Source organism: Castor canadensis, chromosome 7 (assembly GCF_047511655.1).
Source record: "Castor canadensis chromosome 7, mCasCan1.hap1v2, whole genome shotgun sequence".
NCBI lineage: Eukaryota > Metazoa > Chordata > Mammalia > Rodentia > Castoridae > Castor > Castor canadensis.
In genome coordinates this window covers 124,713,558-124,735,413 of record NC_133392.1, presented here as the reverse complement: position 1 = coordinate 124,735,413, position 21,856 = coordinate 124,713,558, and the positions used below count along the sequence as shown (strand labels likewise).

General features: G+C 42.9%; 2 protein-coding genes across 8 annotated transcripts in view; both read right to left on the bottom strand.

Moving 5' to 3' along the window:
- Bend5 (BEN domain containing 5) overlaps positions 1–17,618 on the bottom strand; it is a 49,966-nt gene extending 32,348 nt beyond the window's left edge. Inside the window, exons 1-2 of one of the 4 annotated variants that reach the window (XM_020186364.2) lie at positions 17,201–17,618; positions 1,660–1,793 (exon numbers count right to left, since the gene is read on the bottom strand). In XM_020186364.2, the coding sequence (XP_020041953.2) occupies positions 1,660–1,793; positions 17,201–17,426 (360 nt within the window). In that variant the 5' untranslated portion in view covers positions 17,427–17,618. Of the gene's footprint in view, positions 1–1,659; positions 1,796–17,200 lie in introns of those variants that run through there. The other 3 variants (XM_074080181.1, XM_074080182.1, XM_020186365.2) reach the window with 3 other exon arrangements.
- Agbl4 (AGBL carboxypeptidase 4) overlaps positions 1–21,856 on the bottom strand; it is a 1,287,504-nt gene that overhangs the window by 234,852 nt on the left and 1,030,796 nt on the right. The gene's annotated exons all lie outside the window — the stretch shown is intronic.

Below are 21,856 nucleotides of genomic sequence, written 5' to 3'. Positions count from 1 at the left end.
CCCTCCCAGGGGGGTCCTACTCAAATCTCTTCAACAACAAAAATATTACATTAAAAAAAAAGGCATTCCATCATGTAACCTTTTAAAAAATGTTTTAGTTGGGAGGGATGTTAAAAACTGTGATCCACTCTAATCCAGGGCAATGAACACGTCTTATTTTCTTCTGGTTCTCCACTGCCTACTCACTCAGACCTGGCACTTGGCAAGAGTTTGATAAATGTTTACTAGACTGAAAGCTTCAAAGAATGCTAGCATTGGAAGGTACTTTCAGTTTCTCTCAATTTACAGGTAAAGAAACTGAGGCCCAGAGAGGGAAAGGACCATACTCAGGAGCACATTGTGAGTTATATACACCATGAGTCAGATCAGAATCTGGAACCCAGCTTTCAGCACCCAGTTCCTTCCCCCACATCTGCTACCCAGCCTCTCCTTCAGCAAGATGATGCACACAGAGAAGAAAGTTCAATAGAAGAGAATTACCCCAAAATACCCAGGGGCTAGGGATTTAGCTGCCCAAGGAAATTTCAACTCAAGTGTTTAAAAAACTTCCACTGAGGCTGGCAGGAGTTATAGGATCAACTGAATTCTTCATCTGGGGCTGGAGGGCTAGGAACTCTCCTGAGGGCACTTGTGGGAGATACAGACAACTGAGGATACAATATTCTGGACAACTTAACTATGTCAGGTTAGGCCTGCCTTAACCTTTCACTAAATTTCAAGAATCTAAAGAAAAACAAAACCATGACTCTAAGATTGAGTAAGATGACAAAATCCTATGTTGTTTTATCTGCTGGGATAAAGTGCTCCTAGTATAGATGAATTTATTGGCTAAAATTATAATGATCACTAGACATCTATCTGCATCACCATGCTGTGAGACCCCTGGACACAGGGACCACATCTGGCTAATTTCCATGACCCAAGGAACCACCACTGGACAAGACCCATAGCAGGAGTGCAATGAATGTCATGGCCATGCATTGAATTCAAATGCATCTTTTGGACTATGCCTTTGGAACATCCTTGACTTTGTGTCCCAAACAAGATAATGGTCAAGGCAGAAGTCATCATTCTTCCTTCTCTTCCCTCTCTCTTCCTCTGGGATACCACTGGATGGGAAGAAAAATGTCTAGCTTGCTGAATAATTACTTCCAACAGGTTTTCAAAGTGAAGGCTGAAGGAACCAACTGGGGCACACAGCAAGGAAATGCAAACTCCATCCAATCCAGAGGCCCACAGATGCCCACTGTGAACCTCACTTCTATTCCCAGTGAGTCCACTCTTAGCGATTTAGGCAATCTGATACTGACTGTTTCTAAACTACTGCCTAAGACCAATATCTGCTTCATGTTCCTGGAGCTCAGCAGTGACTTCTCCAGAGTGGTAGGCCAGGGACAAACACATCGTTCCAAACCCCCAGCAGAGATAACACTGCATAGACTATGCAGTGCTTGGTGGAACAACATAAATAAGGGCTTTCCTGGAAAGTAGGTCTACAAGGCAAATGCACACTTGCTGTACTCAAATCTCTTCTTCCACTCTGAAAAAATCATGGCCTATGACACCAGGGGACATTTATATGGGGAAGGAGGCCAAACTGGCTGTGAGAAATATGAAAATGCTCCCACATACTTCCAAGAAAAGCAAACATTTTGTTACCTTGATGTGTCTAAGCTGTAAATCTTCTTCCCCATAATCTTTAACCTCCCCATCTTCTTCTATGTGACTGAGAGAAAGTTTGGGGATTTTTATTTTCTTCTGCATCACACTGTTTTCAAGGTCAGATTTGTCTTCTAAAATGCATATCAAGAGAACAAAGTTGGTTATGAGTCAAAATGCTCAAAAAGCCCAAAACCTCAAATTCTAGAAAATAATTAAGGCCAGACCAGTTAAAAAGGAAAAGCAAACAACCCAAGGCCTATTCTGTCCTGCATTCAAGGATCTTAAAAGCAGCAGAGCAGGACTGCCTCTAGAATCAAGGGTGTTTGCTAAAAGCACTGTCACACAAAGTCTTGAAATGGCATCCAATGAATCTGCTTAGGGGTTTCTCCCAGTTCATCTTAAAGGGAAGCTTTTTATGAAATTCTAGAATCTTGGAACTGCAATGGACCCTACATTGTCATCTGGTCTGAACTTAAGTGGCACATGAATCCCTCAGTAACTGAGATCTTTCTAAGCCAAGAATCTTCCTAGCAAAATGTAGTGGGTTTCTGGGATGATAGCTCTTCTGAAGGAAAGGCCTGTGCTAGAAAGGCATGGAGCTCTCCACAACCTGACCCAAAATAGGCCAGGGAAAGTCAGACAAGGAAAGAGCAATGAGTAACATTTATCACCTTCTTGACAGTATCAAATCATAGAATGATGAAATATGATGGACCTCAATGACCAACTGGTCCAACTCTCTGATTTCACAGATGAGGAAACTCAAACCCAGAAAATGGGAGAGGCTTGCCCAAGGCATGAGTCAGAGGAAGAGTCAGAGTGGGAAACAGGCCTCTGGCATCTTGCCAGTGCTTCAATATGCTCAAAACATATACTGAAGTGTGCCCTAAACTCTAAAATGCTACACAAATACAAAGGGATGTTTTTGGTCCTCACTTTCTCATTGTGTAAGCTCAACTTCAGAGAACTTAAGAGAGTTTTGTTTTAATTCGTTTCTGCACAGATTTCAAACTGTACTCCTCAGATCTCTCACTAGAGATGTCAAAAGTAAAAGTTCTAACAGGTGGGCTCCAGGGGTAGAAATTTGAGCCCACTCTGGAAATGGCTTCTTGTGGCAAAACAGTCTGTGTTCTGAGATTGACTTGAGGCTTTGGGGATTTCTGTTTCTTATACAAAGGATGCCACTCTGTATCTTCAGTGTATTCTCTAGCATGCTGCCCAATGTATGGCCAGGAGCTGATTAAATCCAGTATCCAAGGGTTTTAATGTATGAGCATGAGGGTGTGTGAATATGAAGGTATGTGTGTGTGTGTGTGTACATATGTGTATGTGTTAAACATGCTCTCACACCTCTCCCAGGCCAGGCATCTCTCCTGACAACTTGTTAGTAAAGCTGAGAAGGAGGCTTATAAATGAGTAACTATTTCAGAATGTACATAAGTGCTAAATCTTTCCAGCTGATCAGAAGTGGGTCTCTAGTATCAGAAAGACCTGGGTGGGCCCCTAAGCTCTCCCCTGACAGGGGTAGGAGAGATGAGCAAGGCCTCAAACTTGCTGAGCTCAGGCTTTTCCTCTGCAACAAGAGTTGTGGAGATGAGAGCAATAAGTCACACTACTCTTAAAACTCTGCCTGGCACACTGGACACTCAGTGAATGGGACATGCTTGATATTACTGATATGCTTGAATCATATTCCTGCGAGCATAAGGTGGGTAAAGATTTAATTTTTAAAAAGAAAAGACTTAAGCAGGGTATGGGGTACAAAGGAAATGCCCAGGAAAAAGAAGTGGTCTTGGTTAACAACCCCATAGTGATATAAAAAGCCTTTCCTGATGGCCAAGACATAATCTTTGGTTGGGGTTCTGTTTTTACAAGAATGACCTTCATGCCTATAAAACACATCCAATGGGTTGTTCATTGTCACCCAATGAACAACAATGGGGACTTGAGTATTTCTAAAAGATAATAGTTTCTCTCTTACAAATCACTATTGACTCTTCCTATGACAAAAAGCTGCTAAAATGTAAAACCCAAAGAAAGTGTTTCAAATGAAACTATCCTGGCATGGGGTGTGAGTACACTGCACATATATACACATGTGGAGAGAGAAGAAGGGGGGAAAGGGAAAGGGAGATACAGCAGAAGGAAAGAGAGGGAGAAAGAGATGGAGAAGAGATGGAAAGAGAGAGAGAAGATGAGATAGTAGGATTTCTGGAGATGGTGCTATTAGGACATCTGATAGTGTTTTGGGGCAAGGCTCCTCAGTTAGTCTTCAGTTTGACAATTTCAAGGGAAAAAGTAGAAATGATAGTATGTTCTTTAGTCTCCCTGAGCTGAAACTGTGTAGCTCAGGCTCATGCTGGGCGTGAGGTCTGTATGGACAGAAGCAGTCATTCAGACTCATAAAACCAGGTACTATTTGAATGGAGAATGATTGTCAGATCACTTCATTCAATCCTTTCAAAATGCAGATGAGGAAATGAGGTTCCATATGGAGAAGTCTGCACCTCCACCCTTGCAGCAATCAGCCTCAGGGATAAAGGAGGAGCAAAAGAGACAGGGTCTCTAACCTGTAGAACTTACCATTGTGCAAAGTTACAGAGGTCAGTGTCATAACAGAAACATACAAGAACCCCTAGTATCTTACCCAGGTCCAGAGCTTTTCCTCTTATGTGTCACCAGCCTAACATTTATTAAGAATTTACACCCTGCAAAGTTGATGCTGGGCCCTGGGGACACAGATGGGGATATAAAATAAAAGCCCATGAGAAAATAACCCAATATCTCCAATACTAAGTTGAATCTAGAGGAATACTGCTACAGGATTCCAAGACAAGAGAGATCACTTCAGCCAAGGTAACCATGGAAGGCTTTTGAGAGGAGATGGCATTTGAGCTAGCCTCTTTACTTGCTGGAAAATCATGGTTAAGTTACTTTACTTTGAGCCTATTTTCTCATCTGTGACTTGAAGTAAATAATTGCTTCTCACATTGCCAGAATGCTGTGAAGATGATCAATTTTGTATGTTAAGAACTTGAGCAGAATGAATGCACAGTTGGTGCACATAAGAGGACAACCATTTAAGGACAGTAAAGTGTGGGCCACACAAGATGGGGGAAGAATTGAAACCATAAAAGAAAAGTTGGGAAGATATTTATACTGATCTATAAAAGATGATTCAAGGGCTGGTGGAGTGGCTCAAGTAGTAGAGCACTTGCCTAGCAAGTGTGAGGCCCTGAGTTCAAACCCTAGTACCACCCCCACCACCCCCAAAAAAGATGGTTCAGTTATAAGCAGGAGACAGAGAGGCAAGAAAGGGAGGTAAGGTGGTTGAGTCTAGAGAATAAATAACCTTGAATGTCAAGTTAAGAAGAACTCAGTTTCCGTCTGTAAGTGTGGGGAAAACTAGGAGCCACACAACCTGGATTCCAAGTCTAATCCTGAAACTGTAGGCTTGAGAAGTCAAGCAAGTTGCTCTCTCCTTGTGTGTCATTTTCTGTAACTGTAGAAATGGGGATATCACATTTACCTCAGGTGGGGATCAAATCAGCTCATTGAACATTTCTTGAAAACAATAGAGCCCTGGACAGACAAACACACGGTAGATGACATAGTTCAGCAGGCATCACCTGCTTGTTGCTTGAGGTAGAGACCTGCCTAGCAACTGGTTTGGGGTGGGTGACAGTTAGGAGTGCTTTACTCTTCACTTGATGACAGACAGGTGATGACAGGAAGCCATCCCAGATACCATGTTCTTCCGTCTACCTGGAATGTTCTCTTCCTTTCTTGTCTGCTTGACAAATTGCTCAGCCTCCACTCATCTTTTCATTCTTCCTCAAAGGTCCCATCCTACACTGTACTTTATTTATAGTCTATTATCTTAACTATACTGCAATTATCTGCTTAGAAGTTTCCCTTCCACAGGAGTGTGAGTAGCCTCACATGGACCCATATTATAGGCCCAGTCACACTACAGGGATTCATTAAACAAAAATACCTAATGAAAAAATAATAAAACAGGCTCGCCAATAAGCACACGAAAAGATGCTTAACATCATTAGTCATTAGGGCAATGTAAATCAAAACTACAATGAGATACCATTTTAGATGATAGGCTATATTATTGGGGAGGCTACAATTGGAGAAAATGAGAGAGGTAGAGAAGAGGAAACGAGTGTTGGGGATGATGTAGCAAAACTGGAACCCTCATGTACTCTTGGTGGGAATGTAAAATGAGGCAGCCACTGTGGAAAACAATTTGGCATTTGCTTAAAAATTTAAACACAGAATTATCATTTGACCTAAAAATTCCATTCCTAGGAGAATACTCAAGAGAAATGAAAACAGATGGCCACAAAGAAACTTGTACCTGAATGTTCATAGCAGCATTATTCATACCAGCCAAAAAGTAGAAACAACCCAAATGTCGATTGATTTATGAATGGATAAACAAAGTATGGTATATCTATACAACAGAATATTATTCAGCCATGAACAGAAATGACACCCTAATTCATGCCACAATATGGGTGAATCTTGAAAAGTACTACACCAAGTAAAAGAAGTCAGACAAAAAAATGTGACTCATACAGAACAGGTAAATCCAAAGAAACAAAATGTAGATCAGTGATTGCCATGGGCAGAGGGAAGGGCACAATGAAATGGGAAGTGCTGCTTAATGGGGAACAGGAATTCTTTTTTGGATTATGAAAATTTTCTGAAAATAGAGAGTGGTGATAGTTATAGAGACTGCATATAAACTAAGAAACACTAAATGGTACAAACTTTAAAAATGATTAAAATAGTGAATTGTATTTTATATAAAAAATACTTCAACTGGGCTGGAGGTATGGCTCACATGGTATAGTGCCTGCCTACAAGCATGAAATCTTGAGTTCAAACCCCAGTATAAAACATTTCGATTTTGCTGGGCATGGTCAGGAGGATCACAGTTCAAGGCCACTGTAGTCAAAAAGTGCTTGAGACCTCATCTCAACCCATGAAAAGCTGGGCATAGTGACATGTACCTGTCATTCCATCTATGTGAGAAGCACAAAATGGGGGTCATGGTCCAGGCCAGCCTGGGCATAAAAGCAAAACACTATTTGAACAAATAACTAAAGCAAAAAGGAATGAGTGCTTGACTCAAGCCTGTCTAGCAAAGCTGAGGCCCTGAGTTCAATCCCCAGTACTGTCAAAAACAAAACAAAACAATACAAAAAAATGAGGCCGAGCATGAAGCTCCAAAGTAACAGGAGTGAGTTCAAGAAAAAGGCAGAAGCAGACAGTACCTCTAAGAACACGCTGCCTGACTTGGATCCTGGCTGCCTCGATGATTGGTCAAGGGAATCTTGAGACTCCTCTGAGAGCAAGACATCTCCTGGCTTTATCCTAATGCTCTCAGTCTCCTCATTGACCCATACTCCTGGATGAGGGTTCCAGAAGACCTGAAGCCTCTACCATCCTCTTCTGTAGGCAGTGAACATTTACTAAGCCCATTTTGGATTGAGCACTATGCTAAGTGATCTTTGGGTTTTGGGTCCTTTCAACCCAGCATGTGCTGAGAATCCTAAGCAGAATTCAAGGTCTGATTTTCTCACAGATGCTTTCTCACCTAAGGCAAACATCTGTTCTGCAAGCCTTCCTCACTATACTCCTAAATTGAAGGCAAATGCCTCACGTGCATATCTAATTTATAGACAGTTACTCAACATTCAGTGTCATCACAAAGAGTGGAAGGAATGGGTGGGAGAGAGAACCGGTAGCAAATGAAAACAGCCCAGGCTTTTGGATCCAGTGGCTCTGGTTTGAAATTGCAGCTCTCCTCACACTAACTGTGGGAGGGAGCTTAGGCAATGTACTTAAGCCTGTTTGAATCTTGGATTCATTACCTGTAAAGTGGGGATAAAGAAAGGTTTTCCAAAGAGCTGGAGCATGTAGCACACTGAGCACAGTGCCTTTTCTGTCATAGATGTTCCATAAGTAGCAGCTGTTAGGCTACTCTCATGGGTTATGTGTTTGGCTTTTGTCCCATGGCAAAGAGAACCATGGCAGGTATCTGACACAGATTGAGACATGATGAAAGAGATGTTTTAGGAAGATTTATGTGGCAGTGGCAAGCAAGATGGATGTTATGTGAGGAGGAGACCAAATATGGAGTGACAAGAAGCTGTAACTCTTGACTAGTCATGTTAATGAAGGTGAATGGTGGTGTGGATCATCTAAGACAGCAAATATTTCATGTGGCACTTTAATATGACTTTGGAATATACTTCTGGCTTTGACTTCAAGGGAACCACAGACGAAATTAGCAGTTGACTGGGAAGGATGATGACGAAAGCTCTCTGGTGAACCTGCCTTTGCAGTTGCTACGAAGTTAAAGCCAAATAATCAGTTTAATGAATACAGAAATAAATATGTAGCTTCTGAAGTGACAACTTTCACCTCCTGATTTTCTGTCTCTCTTGTCTCCAAGGCAAAGAAAACCACTGAGGATTTGAGCATCATCTACCTCCTCCCTTCTAGCTACCTTGATATCAACTAACTGATTTATCCATTCAACAAATCCTGAGCAAGCACCTACCATGGGACAAACCCTGTGTCAAATTCTTTACAAACACCACTAAATTTAGTACCCACAATACTTCTATTGAAGCAGGAACTGAGGCTTAAAGAAGTGAGGTTGCTTCCCTAAGATATAATTACCAGAGCCAGAATTTCAGATCAACTCTGTCTGACACTTAAGCCCTGTTCCTGTCACCTAACCTATAGGGGTAAGATAAAAATCATCAAGTTGCTGTAACCTTCTCAACTGAACTACAAGGCACATATAAAATGGTGAACTTAGTGATATAACTTCCAAAGTAACTATCTTTCTCCCAAGACCTTGCCTACATCTAGGAGAATGGTGTGGTAAATACCCAAGCTGAGCTAAACTTTATATAAATGTGACTCAATGCCAAACTACTGTACTACAACTACTGTACTACAAAGCTTTTCAAGGCCACCAACCTCTAAATAATCCCCAAATAGAGTTTCTACACAAAGCCATAAAGAATTTTCTTATAAAAATATGGGTAAAGCTGCTCTTTTGAGCAGGGAGAAAAATCTCATTAAACTTACCTGTGGGGAAAAAAATAGAGGGATAATAAAAAAGCAAATGGTGTTTTAGAAGAACAGGCAGGTGAACAGGAGGCCCAATTCAAGTCTGTCTTCAAAAGTGAAGATACCCCTGAAGAATTTGTAGTATACAGTTAAAATGAGAGAAATGCCATCATGACTCCCATCTTACATATCATCAAGCTGGATAATTAAAATAATCCAGTGTCAGAGAACTTAGTTTGGTGTGGGTTTGTTAGCTAGGGTGAAATTCTAAATTCTGAAAGGCTAAATATAAAATGTTTAACAAAGGTTTTGTCTTGTTTTATAAATATCTATATGTAAGTTTGAAGTTTTTCATCTGTGCAAAAATCCTGTGAAGTCTTATGTTTGCATTAAAAACAGACATGCCACAGAAAAGAAAAGCACACTGCATTCTCTGGCCTATGCTGTTTATTTTTTATAAAATCCAAGGAAGACAAAATTCTCAAGTTTCAAGGATTTCATCTGGACAAGACAACAAAAAGAAGGGTACCCTGCTGCGATGTAGCAGAAAGAAAACAGGAGATGCTGGATTGAGGCCTAGCTCTCTCACTGACTCACTGGGTGATCAGTCCTCTCTTGGTTCTCTTTTCTGAGAAACTAGGGGACTAAACTAGAAAACCTCAAAAGGCCATGTAGCTGTGTGACTGCTGGCCAACAACAGGGATGTCTAGATCTCTTTCTCATCTGTCCAGTGCAGTATAAGAATAGATGATTTCTGTGATTCCTCCAGGTAGCCATGTTTGAAGAAATGCCCTACCAAGGCCATACAAAGAGACAGTGAAGAAAAAGCCAGGCAGCTTTCAGTAGGTCTCCTTGTCCTCACTCCTACCACCTTGTCTATCCTTGCATGGAACTAGGTCACAGACAAAACCAATAATGTCATGCTGCTGGATTATTTGTCTATCTGCCCTCAGATGCTTCACCAGGACTGTTTCCAGGGTAATAAATGGCCCCAGAAAAGGGTCACAAAGAGGCAAAGCACAAGGGGAAATGGTTAAGCCTTCCAAGCTTAGGCCAAGCCCTAGGAGGATTTAAAACACATGATGACATTTTAAACTTGACTTGTCCTTACATGTGCTTGTTCAACACTCCTTGCTACAAGTGGCGGTACCCACAACTAAGTTGACTATTCTTCAACTACAAGTCCACCATAGTTCCTAACAACTGTCTATATATAAAAAGCACATACTACATGAGATAATTTTCCATATTACCTTGATAAATAACCCAATGGGTAAGTGAGTGATTACTATCTGTGTTTCAGACAGGAACTTGGATCTCAGAGAAGTGATCTCCCCAAGATCACATACCTTAGAAAGTATGACTTGAATGACTTCAAAGCCCATCTTTTTTAACTCTTTCACATTTCTTTCTTGGTACTTAAGGAAGTAACCTAGAAGTTATCTAACCACACTCTCCCATTGTGCAAAATTCCATTCCAAAACATCCCTGACCTGCTTGTTCCCTTCAGTGACAGGAAGTTCAGCCTCAAGCTGGAAGACCTTTCCATTATTCCTCTCTCATTTTCTCTCTCTCTCATTCTCTCCTATTGTTATTTTGTGCCTGCTAACCCCTAGGAATTCCACTGTATGGGCTAAACTCTACCTTCTGGATCCCAACAAAGAAATCTGGGCCTTCACCCATGTTTCTTTTCTTCTGAATACATTTAGCTGTCCTGTCCAATGCCTTACCAATGAGCCCAGAGAAAAAGGCAATTGCTGTAGTAAAAAGAAATGGAACCAAGTGAGATCTGAGATCCAAAGGTGTCTCTCTTCATTTGGTTTCCAGGATACCTGTGCCTTCTGGTTATCCCTCGATTCTCAGTCTTGTTCTGCTGTTCCCAGCCACTTGTATGGCCTCTTGCCCTTAAAAGTTCGTGTTCTGAAGAGATCTGGGCATGTGCATTCTCTCATACTGCATGTTTGCCCACTATGGCATCACTCCTCTCATGGCTAATGACTTTCAAACTGGGATCTTTAGCCTGGTGTGCCCTTCTGGACCTCAGGCCACCTGCCCACCTTGCCTTCCTGGCATACTCAACAAGGTATTTGACTCCCCCTAGGAGTCAATGAGTCTCAAACGAAGCTGACCATCTCGTCTTCCAGCCAACCACTCTTCTAGTGTGCCCCTTGAGAGAAGAAGGCCCAGATCACCCTATCATCACATTATCACACACCTCACCATAACCAGTCAGCTACCAAGTTCCAAGTCTTAACGCATGCATGTGTTTAGTTATTTCTCCTTTTTAATACATCTGGGAATACATCATGATTATCATACCTTAGTTTGACTCTCAGAATTTTTGACTAAACTGACTTATATTTCTCCATTTTACCTATTCAAACAGTGTTTGAATAGCTCTCTTCTGGGCAAAACAAGAAGCCCTGTCTTATAAGGATGTAGAAACCATGTGTGCATTGAGCCTGGAATCTGGTGGGTACTGAATATTTATTGGGCAGGAAAGAATGATGCCTACTCCTCCTGCATTTCCCTCCAGAGCAAGGCTCACCACATAGTACAACTCAATACTTGCAAAACTTAAATGGGTCAAAGAAAATCTCTTCAGGTTGTATATGTTTTCTGGTAACAAGAGTACACAAAACTTTTGTCACTAAGGAGCTAGGACAAAGCAGGTTGGCACCCTAGAAAGAGACTTGCTCTTAGAGTCAAAAATGTCAATAGGAATTCCATTTTTATGTGTTTTTTAAGCTTAAAAGTTAATGTGTTTGAGCTGAAGGTGTGGCTCAAACAGTAGAGTGCCTGCCTAGCACGCATGCAGCCTTAAGTTCAAACACCAGTATTGACAAAGAAAAAGATTTTTGAAAAGTTATTCTTTTCTTGCATAACAAAATATCACACACAAAAAAGCAAAGCCTTAGCCGTGCACTAGAAGTTCATGCCTGTAATCTCAGCTATTTGAGAAGCTGAGATGGAAGAATCACAGTTTTAGGCCATCCTGGGCAAAAAGTTCATCAGGCCCTATCTCAATAGGAAAAAACTGAGTATGGTGGTGCACACCTGTCATCCAGTGATGGCGGGAAGCATAAATAGGAGGATCATGGTCCAGACCAGTTGACTTGAGCAAAAATGAGAACCTACCTCCAAAATAACCAAAGCAAAAATGGCTAGAGATATATAGTCCAGGTGCTAGAGTGCCTGCCTAGCAAGTACAAAGGCCTGACTTCAAACCCCTACTGCCTCGCCTGGTCTGGGACAATTTTTTGTTGTCGTTGTTAGCCTGTAAACCAGAACTCTGAAACACTGCAGCACATATTATTTAGTTTCAATAAATAACATGGTTCTTGAACACTAAAAATCACCTCAGACTCATCCTTCAATGGTTAAAATTCCAGTAGAATCTGCAACAGATGACAGCAGGCAAGTTCCAAGCTTTGCTCCAATGTATATCAGCAGAACATGTCAAAACCTAAATTAAAAGTTCTCACTTGCTTTTTTTATATAAAAAAAATAAATCTTTTGGTTGGCAGTCTCCCATTGATGACATGCAACAATCTTTGCATATGAAATCGGCTAGTCCCCTGCTTTGCTGCTAACTTTGTAGAAGTTCCAAAGCATTACTGGAGCAAGTGATCTATTTGGACTGACAATGCCAAGCTGGGACCTGAGCCCTGAATGAGCTAAAATTACCAAAGCAAGAAGAACATGGCTTTGGAAGCTATTTCCCCAAGTGTGGGGTTTCTTCTTGTCAAGGGAGTGATAAAGAATGTTGACTTTTTCCAGATGAACAGAGTTGAATGAAACCTCCAAATTCCACTGCAGGTTTCTGAAAAATGAGTTGCTTGTACAAAGGTTCCTACCCCTCCAGTTCTTCTTCCTGCACACAAAAATACACTTGTCTTCCCAAAGTACACGAGTTCAACACTGACTTTGGTGTGGTATGGGCTAGAGACTGGGCACTGAGACAGAGGCAAGGACAGCAGGCCCCTGTCCTGGGAGTTCTCTGTCTGGCAGGGAGAGAGGCACACTGACTACTAGCCAAAACAGTCATGAAATGCTACAAGCCATAGGCAAGGAACAAGCAAAGTGCAAAGAGAGTTATGAAGAGGGAGAAAGTCTCCCTTGGGAGCAGAGGGAGGTACAGTGTTCACAGTGTACTTTGCCCACTCCTCTCTCATAGTCCTCAAGCTGCCTGGACCACAAATGGGTCATGCGCTCATCTTCCCCGCCCCACTCACCCCAGAAGGTGAGCTCCAGTTAGATAGAGGCCTCATGTCAGACAATGATTAATCTATCCTGCCTGGCTCAAAGGAGTGCATGAGGGTGTGTTCACAGAATAGCAAGAAGTATCACAGCTCTAGGGCAAGGGAGAAGGGTGGGTGAAGCTGAAGAAATAAGGTGGGACTGGGGCTCTCTAGATGGCTATGTATGTCAGGCTAAGAAACTGAAGCTTCAGTCAGCAGGTATTAGGGAGCTACAGAAGGTTTTAAGGAAGAGCAGTCCATTGACTAAGATAGTGTTTTAGAAGATTATTCTGAAAGCAATTTGGAAACTAGAATGTAGCCTGAGTGATCAATTAGAAGGCTGCTGTCCTGGTTTTGATGAATAAGAGCTGAAACATACCTGAATGCATGCAGTGCTAGTGGAGCTAGAAAGGGAAAACTCCAAAGATAAACCACAAACCCACTTAGAACTGGCCTCTTCTCTGTGCTCCTCCAGTGTCTGGCTTTTACCTCTGTTTAGCACTTATGTTGGAGCTTGAAAAATACATCTTCCCTGAGAACAGTGCCCATTTTTTCCTCCTGATGCTAGCTTCCACTGAAACCCTATTGTAGTAGGGCCTAAAAAGTTACCTGTCTCCCAACCCTGGGGTCATGCTGTCACCTCAGTCATAGTGCTTAGACTTGGCACACTGGTGTATTCACTTAATACAACACTTGCTTTGGCCAATAGGAAGTAGTAAGGGGCATTATTTGTCCATAGAAAGAATCTCATGTACTCAAGTAATAATCATGTAGTACAGGTGCTCAGAGAGAATGACACAGAACTGTCAACTCTAAAACTAGAGGAACAAATTTTGGCCCCTAAACATCAAAAAGTTTGGTATCACCAGCAGGCTGGATTGCAGTTGGGTAATGGTGTATTCTCCAGATGGGTAGTTCTCATGTTCACAACCTGCTTGGCAAATACATGAGAGTAAGGTAAGATCACAGCTCAAAGGTGAGTCAAGCATTAAGGACATGTCTCCCTCCATGGGGGACAGGAGACCCTTTGAGAGGAGTTCCTCAACCAGATGACAATTGAGGCACTGGGTGGGGAGGTGTGTGAGCCTTGTAAAAAGGAGGCTGGTAACAGAGGAAGAGGAAAAGCAGAATAGGCTTGAGAACTCAGAAACTAACTTTGTCTTCTGGCTTGAAAACTTGCCTTCGGCTGTAAGTTTTTTCATTTTGCTTTTACTCCTTCCAAGCCATGCGGTTTGGCTGATGGGATTATCAACTACTTTACAAAGGAACTGCCAAGCAGGGGCCTGGCACCAAAACACCTGTGCTCCATTCCTAGCTTTGTCAGTTTTAGCTGGGGAGCTGCAGGCAAGTCTCTGGGCCTCAGTGTCTTCATCTATAAAATGGAAATAATAACCACAGCAGTATCTACCAAGGGTCAGGGAGAGGACTAACAAAGATAATGCACAGGAATACAGCAAGACTGTCAACAAAGGTGGGGTATTGTTTTTCCTTAAATTGGAATTGGAATTTGGTAAGAACACAAACATGCACTAGGAACTACACACACTGAAACCATGGTGTAAGCCACCATGCACAGTAAAACACAAAGTTCCATAGCAGTTGGCTTTGACATATAAGAAAAGATATACTTCAATATGGTTCTGGGTTAGCCTGGGCAAATACTACGTAAAGTAACAGACTTGTCACTGAGATTCATAAGTGGCCCTGAAGGTTCCTTTGAGAGAATGCTACTGGTGCCAGAGAAAGATTAATTAATTAATTAATGGTAACCCACAAACACCACACAGCTCTGCGTTCCTTTTGAGGAATCACCTCCTCACACTTGATGCTACTGTACACCTATATTTCCCATCGAGGAAATGCCAGATGAGCTCTTTAAGATGAAGTCACCTCCAGCAATTCTCAAAGCCACCAAGTTTAAGTCAAGATGGGGCCTTAACTCACCCAGGAGAGTTCTTACAGGATAAATGAATTCCCAAGCTTACCCTGGCCCTTGCAATCAGTTCTTCACCCACAGCAGCAGCACCAATTTAAAAATTAACCAGCTCATTGGGATTCAAAATGTGATCTAGCCAACCTCAAATTACTGTCCTTTTCTTTTTCTTTTCTTTTCTCATCCCAATGGGGAGAAAAAAAAATTAAGGGAGGTGAGGGGGGAAGTAATTCTTAACTCACTTGGCTGTAACTGGAAGCACACTTCTCTACATCTGCTCTGGTGGTTTCTAGACATTGCCCAAGTTTCTAATCAATTTGCTTTTTTTTTTAATAACCCCAAAGACTTATCAGCATTTTAATGTGGAGGATGAATAGTTTATAAGTTCAAAAACTGGCTACATGTGTCTTACTTATGTTGATTTTAAAGTCAGAGTTGGACTGCCATCTACCTAACTGACTTCTCTGCAGTTCCCGAAGAGTCAAGCACAGGATGTATATATATGGCTGCTGGCTGCTGGCTGGATGGGTGGATGGATGGATAAGTGGACAGATGGACAGATGAACAATCTCTAAAAGAGGAAAATAGCTGTTATCCATAAAGGCCCTTACCACTGACTTCCCCTGATACACATCCCTTCCATTCTCCTGGGCTCTTCCAGATATGGCATGATTATGAAGAAGCATGCTTTCTTTTCTTCTAGTAAAAGGGAAGCTAAGGTTACAACCTAGTTATAATTTCCTTAGGCCTATCCTCTTGGGGAATAATCCCTTCTCTAGGTAATTAAAAGCCAGCGAACAAACAAATTAAAACCTAGTCAGCTACAAAGAGTTCCCTTTTCCAAAATCTACTTTCCTTCACTCAGTTTTTCTGGCCCTAGGTGGTGAGTGGGTCTCACTATGCCCCAAGTCTTGTCAGAGAGGTAGTAAGGATACAGCCCTTCAAAGTGAAGTGAGACCTAAGCCCCATTGTTAATCAATTTCCAGTTCTTCCACTCCTCAACTCCCAAAAACTTACTTTCCAGAAGCAACACGAGGTGATCAATAGGAATCAGAGTTGTAAGGCTGACCCTCTGTTCTACTGCTAACTGACAAGGGGACCCTGGGCAAGCTAGGTTTATTTTTAGGCTAAATGAGAGGAAGCAAAGGAACTTAGAAAAAGTAGAGGTCTCAAAAGTACAAAACATGGATACTGTCTTTATTCAGTTCCTAACCCTGAGTATTCTCTTCCAAGTGGAAGGCAGTATGACTGTGTTTGCCCACTCTAAGTCATGCTCTTATCAGCTGCAGCTAACAGGCTGCTCCCTAAAAGGAAGTGATATCTTCCTCTCCTCTCCATGTGTGCACCCAAACCTCCTAGAAGTAGCTGAGAAAGAGGGCCAGCTGTCTTCTCTTTAAAAGGAAAAGGTGCCTCTGCAAGGCAGACACAGCACAGTAGAGGAGGCTTGAAGGGCTGGTCTTGTCCCATCACCAACTGAACCTCAGTGTCCTCATCTGCCAGATGCCTCTCTCTCAGGCCCTGGGTGAACATGGATGAGAAGTACCACTTCAACCTGACCTAGAAACCCTTTCCTAACACCCCAGCTCTCACTCAGGGAGCTTTCAAAGGGGTGCAGAAAGGGGTGTAGAGGTTGAGGGCTGTTTTAGGGCTTCTACCTTCTTACTTTCTGCCACCTGGCAGGAGAGTGGTGCTTAGAGCAGCGAGGTTCAAGACCTCCTCATCTGTCCAGTGATGGTCCAGATGGGACAAACATGTCATAGATTCCTTCTGTGAGGAAGGATTCCCACCCAAAAGATCTAGCCATAACTGTCTTGCCCATCACTCCAAGGAGATACCAAGGGCTTTAAAGGAAGAGAGACAGGAAGCTGAGAAACTTAAGGAGACAGAAAGGAGAGAGCAGAAAGGAACTCGAGAGGTAAAAAGAAGGTGAGAGAGGAATGGTATGTACAAGCAGGGAGAAACGGGAAAGTGAAGGAGAAGGGAGAATACAAAGAATCAGAAAGAAGAGGACAGACAGAAAAGAGATGAAGGCAAACTGACAGCACAGGAGTGTCAGCGAAGCCTGGAAGACAAAGGGGACCCTCGGGTCTTTTTAACTGATCTGGCCTCTTAGAGGCACCCCTAACCCAAAAGAAAAGCCCAGAGAGGCGGGCGGGATGGGGAGGCAGGAGCAAGCAGTGGCTCCCCGACCCCAGCGCCCGGCCTCTCCCCTTCCCGGCCCCCGCCCGGTCCCGCCATCCCTCCCGGCCCGCTCGCTCACCTGCCAGCGCCAGGATCTGGGCCTTGTGGAGCAACAGCGCGCCCCAGTCGCGGGGGGCGCGCGGGGGGTTCTCTGGCCCGGCACCCAGCTCCTCAGGACCACGGTATACGGCGTACACCTTCTGGTTGTCAAAATCCAGTCGCGAGCGGGGGCTGAAGTCGCGCACGCACGACACAGGCAGAGCGTAGCAGACGTTGTCCTCCAGGAACCGCACAAAGGCGTACATGGTGGGCGCCGGGGGCGGGCCCCGGTCGGGCTGGTCAGCCCGCAGGGCGGGCGCAGAGGTGGGACCCCAGCGGGGGGCGCGAGTCACAGGGCCAGAGGGGGGGGCGGCTCCCTGGGACCAGTGCTCCCCCCACTGTTATTGTTCCTGAAAGCACCGCTCTGCCAATCGGCTGCTCTCGTCTGGGCGCGGAAAAGGGAGGGAGGGGGAAAAGGGAGGGAGGGGGAAAAGGGGGGCGAGGGGCGGATGAGGGGGTTTGGAAGAGCACCGCCACCCGCAAACTCAGACCCAAGCAATCACAGCCGGAGTGCGATTGGAGTAGGGAGGGGAAACAGCAATTCAGTTGCAATGATAATAATAATAGTAACAACAACAACAATAATAATAGCAACAACAACAATAGCATTGCAGGGGGGAAAACAAAGCATTGACTAAAAGTCGCGATTCGGCCAGGGTTATATAGCTTCAACAATCGAGCTGCAAAACAAATTGCATTGCAACAAAACTGAATTGCAAAGGATGGGGGAGTGTGTGAAAGTACGAATGCGGCGAGGGTGGGTTGAGAGCAATCTTGTTTGGATCCTGAAGTGTAAACTTGTACTTGCAAGGGAGAAGGAGTTTGGAGTGTTTCAAATTTAGCCATCCTCCTCAGCTCCTTTAGTCCACCACACACAGACACACACACACCTTTTCTTTTCTTTTCTTGTTCTTCTTTCTCTTTTGGTTTTCTTTGTTTTTGTTTTGTTTTTTCCCTTCAAAATTGCTAGCACTTGCTGTGAGGAGGGTCAGTCAGCCAGAAACATTCCCCCAGAGCTGCCAGACCAGTTTTGGCCAGAACTGGGACTTATCTGGGTTTTCCAGTTGGACCAGCTGGCTGGGAAGCTGGAGGGTTTGTCAAGGGTTGCTCTGTCCTAAGGGAGTAGTGGCATCCCCTTTCCTATAGTCCTCTCCATTGAGGTACCCCCTGCCTCTGAGCAGGGACCAGTTGGAGTGATGAAGCAGGGAGTGGAGGGCTCTGAGGTCCCAGGGCAGAAACTAGGCTTTTCTGGAGAGTTTTAAGGAGTTACTTGGAATAGCTGTCTTTGCTCTACCCCTAATTTCATGGGCAGAAAAGAGCCTAGAGGGGTTTGAGTCCCCCAAGAAAAGCCATGTGCACCACTAGAAGGAGGCTGACTGGACTTTGCACTTGTAGCCTCTGAAAGGATGGGCTTTGTATCAAATATGGCTACTCACATCCCCTTTGCCTAGCCCAGACCTGGCACATGTCATGGGCTCAGTGAATTTTGGGTGAAAAAGAATAAATTAAAATCCACATTCACACATCCATCTATCCATTCATTCTTTCATTCAAGCAGCCAATATTTGTTGGGTACACAGGACATACCAGATTCTGGGTTAGGCAATGATAGTAGAGAAATAACAAGCAGGACAAACACCTGGATTCCTAGACCTTGTAGTGTTAGTGTATCAGAACTTGAGTCTCAGTTGGATTCTTATGCCAAAATTAGGTTGTTGTATGAATAACACACTTTCCTCCTCCTTGCAACTTTTACAGTCCAGCCATGGAGTATTAAGAAAGTATGAGTAAGTAATGAGATTATAGTGAGAAAAGTGTTCTCATGGAGAATGCTTAGTGGGAGTGGTGGACTCAAATGTTATATTTAAAAAAAAACCTATTACAAAAAACAAAATAAGTTGCACCAAAATGTTAATAGTGACTCTGAGGTTTTGACATTGGTGTGTGATTTTGTTTGCCCTCATACTCTTATACTTATTTTCTTTTATTCTTTATGCTTATATTCTTATTAGTATTTCCCATAATGAAGCATTTATAATAAAAAATTAAACATTATAAAATTAAAACACTGTGCTCACATTTTAGATCAGCTGTACTAGTGATGAAAAAGATAAGCCCAAACCCTCAGATTTCTTCACTGTGACCTGAGGAGTTCTTTATGCAGGTGAACTCCACCAATACTTAATTCCCAGAATCAAATGTACAGGTCAGATTAAGTTCACTTAAACCAATACAGTGGTATATATGCAGTGGCAACCAGACATGACTGCAAGTTGTCCTGATGCAGACATTGGTCCTATCTTGCTCCACACTGTTGCAGAAAAGAGAAGCGCCACTCTGAGTTGTCCAGCATATTTACCTTTCTGATTATGATTTATATGGGTGGTCTTAATGAGTTTTTATTTTAGTAATACATTCCTAAAAATGGTGGTCAAGGGGAAAAATGTATAGCAAGATTTCTGATAATTTACAAGATGAATCATGTAAAGTTGAGCATATTTAATGAAAGTCCATGAAACTCCAGACCATTGGTTGCAAAAGATTCCAGGTAACATCATAGTCAGTCTCTCCTCTGCATCTCAATGAGGATCACCCCAAAATATGTTACCAGTCTCATCTCTCACCACCTGCCTGGACACAGTACACTTCACCAGAATGTCCTATAAACTATTTGACATTTTCCAAGAAGCATGTTTTAGCAGGTACCCAGCCTTTGTGCTTGTTCTGTTCTCATCTGGGATGTTCTTCCATAAGTGCATGGTGACCACCCCTTATCCTGAAATCCAGCTCAAATGTCATCTCCTTTGTGAAGCTTTCCCCAACCACCCATATTCCTCAAGCACAGACCAGCATCTTCCTGCTATTTTATTCCAGAATTTTTTATTCCTTCATTAGAATGAGAGCTCTTTGAGAGCAGACAAAGGCTAGATATTTTAGCATCTCACCTATGTGGCACATCGGGGGTAAATGCTTATAGAACCAATATATTAAAGATAGACACAAATGGAGTGACAAACCTTTTGAACAGTTTTTCTTGAAAACCTTTTCTGATTTGGAGCTGAATCCCAACTCTGTCTTTTCCATTCTCAGTGACCCAACAGCAAAACACTGATAACATTCCTAAGGCAGAGCATTCATGAAGATATTCAATATCACTGTACCCTCAGGTTTAAACAAATTCCCTACCCAAGTCTGTGTGAATCATTATCATAAGTTGGCAATTCCATTTCCCAAGAACCTCAAAAGAAGAAAAGACTAGGTGATGAAATTGATGCCAACAGAGTAAACACAAGCTCAAATACATTTTGCCTAGAGGTCCACAGAATAGATTCTGGAGAATGAATGGCAGGCATAGAATGCTCAGAGACACCGTGGACAGCAACAGAAAGACATCCAGTTTCTGCTTCCTGTATGACTCACACATTCAATCTACTGACACAGCCACATGGTGAACCTACTCTGTGCCACACAGTGCCTCCCCCCCACCCTGCCCCGCTGCCAGTGAAAACTGAGTCAGAGTACCTGCTTCTTGGCCCAGATACCATAACCCTGGGCTTTATACATTCCAGAAACTTAGGATATTAGTGATTCATTGATTGGCAAGCAGAGATACTTCAAAAATACAGATTCTAGACTCAAAGAGGCAATTTAAAACATCAAGTTCAACCAAATCATGGTTGAATCCCCTCTTCAACATTGCTGCCAGATGGTCATTCAGATGTTTTTTATACAGTTCTAATGTCAGGCATTTTACTACAATCCTTAACTTTTGGACACTACCAACTGTGTCTTCTTGCACGGAGACAGTCTCTTTCATCTTGTAACTGCCATGTGATGCTCACTGAGAATCTCTTCCCAGCCCTTCAGACATGGGAAAACTCAGTCTCCTTTTTTCCCAGGATCTTGTCTGCCTTTGGCCAAGACATCTTCACTTCCTTCACCTGTCTCTCTTCACATGACTTGTTTTCAGTGATGATAATCGGGATATCTCCTTGTCCACCAAAGCTTACTATAAACTATATATGCTAGGCACTGTATTCATGATCTTAATTTTACTCAGAATCATTGAAGATAATGTTATTTTCCCCTTGATAGAGTTGAGAAAATTAAGATTTAGGGCAAAGCAGTTTAGTTCTGGGGAGCCTTGGAAGGTTTGTGGTCATATTTTCATTTCATTTCCTATGGTTTGCTCTACAAACAGTATGTGGAAGGACTGGAGGGAAAACAAGTCTGGAGAGAAGGAGGCCTATGATGAGGCTTACTGTCCTGTCCTGCCCCTCTCCTGACTTTCTCTTTCTGTGTGCCAAATGTACTTTGCCTTTCATCCAAGTCACGTTAATGGAGCAGAAAACGTACACACATCTGGGGCAGCTTTGCAACTGTGTCTTGTCTCCACTGTGCCTTCCTGTTGAGTTTTGCAAAGCCATGGGTTCGTGTCAAGCTCCTTCAGTGTAGCCAGCTGAAGCATGTTCAGTGGCAGCAGTGGGACTTATGTTTCTCATTATTGCATGGAATTCTCAATGTACTTTGCAAAACTATTTTAAGGAGACCTGGGTTCTGTGAATTTTTAAAGCAATTGGAGCGTGTCTTTTCAACTTCTCTGCTAATGATTGATCTCAATTTTTTCATGATTTTG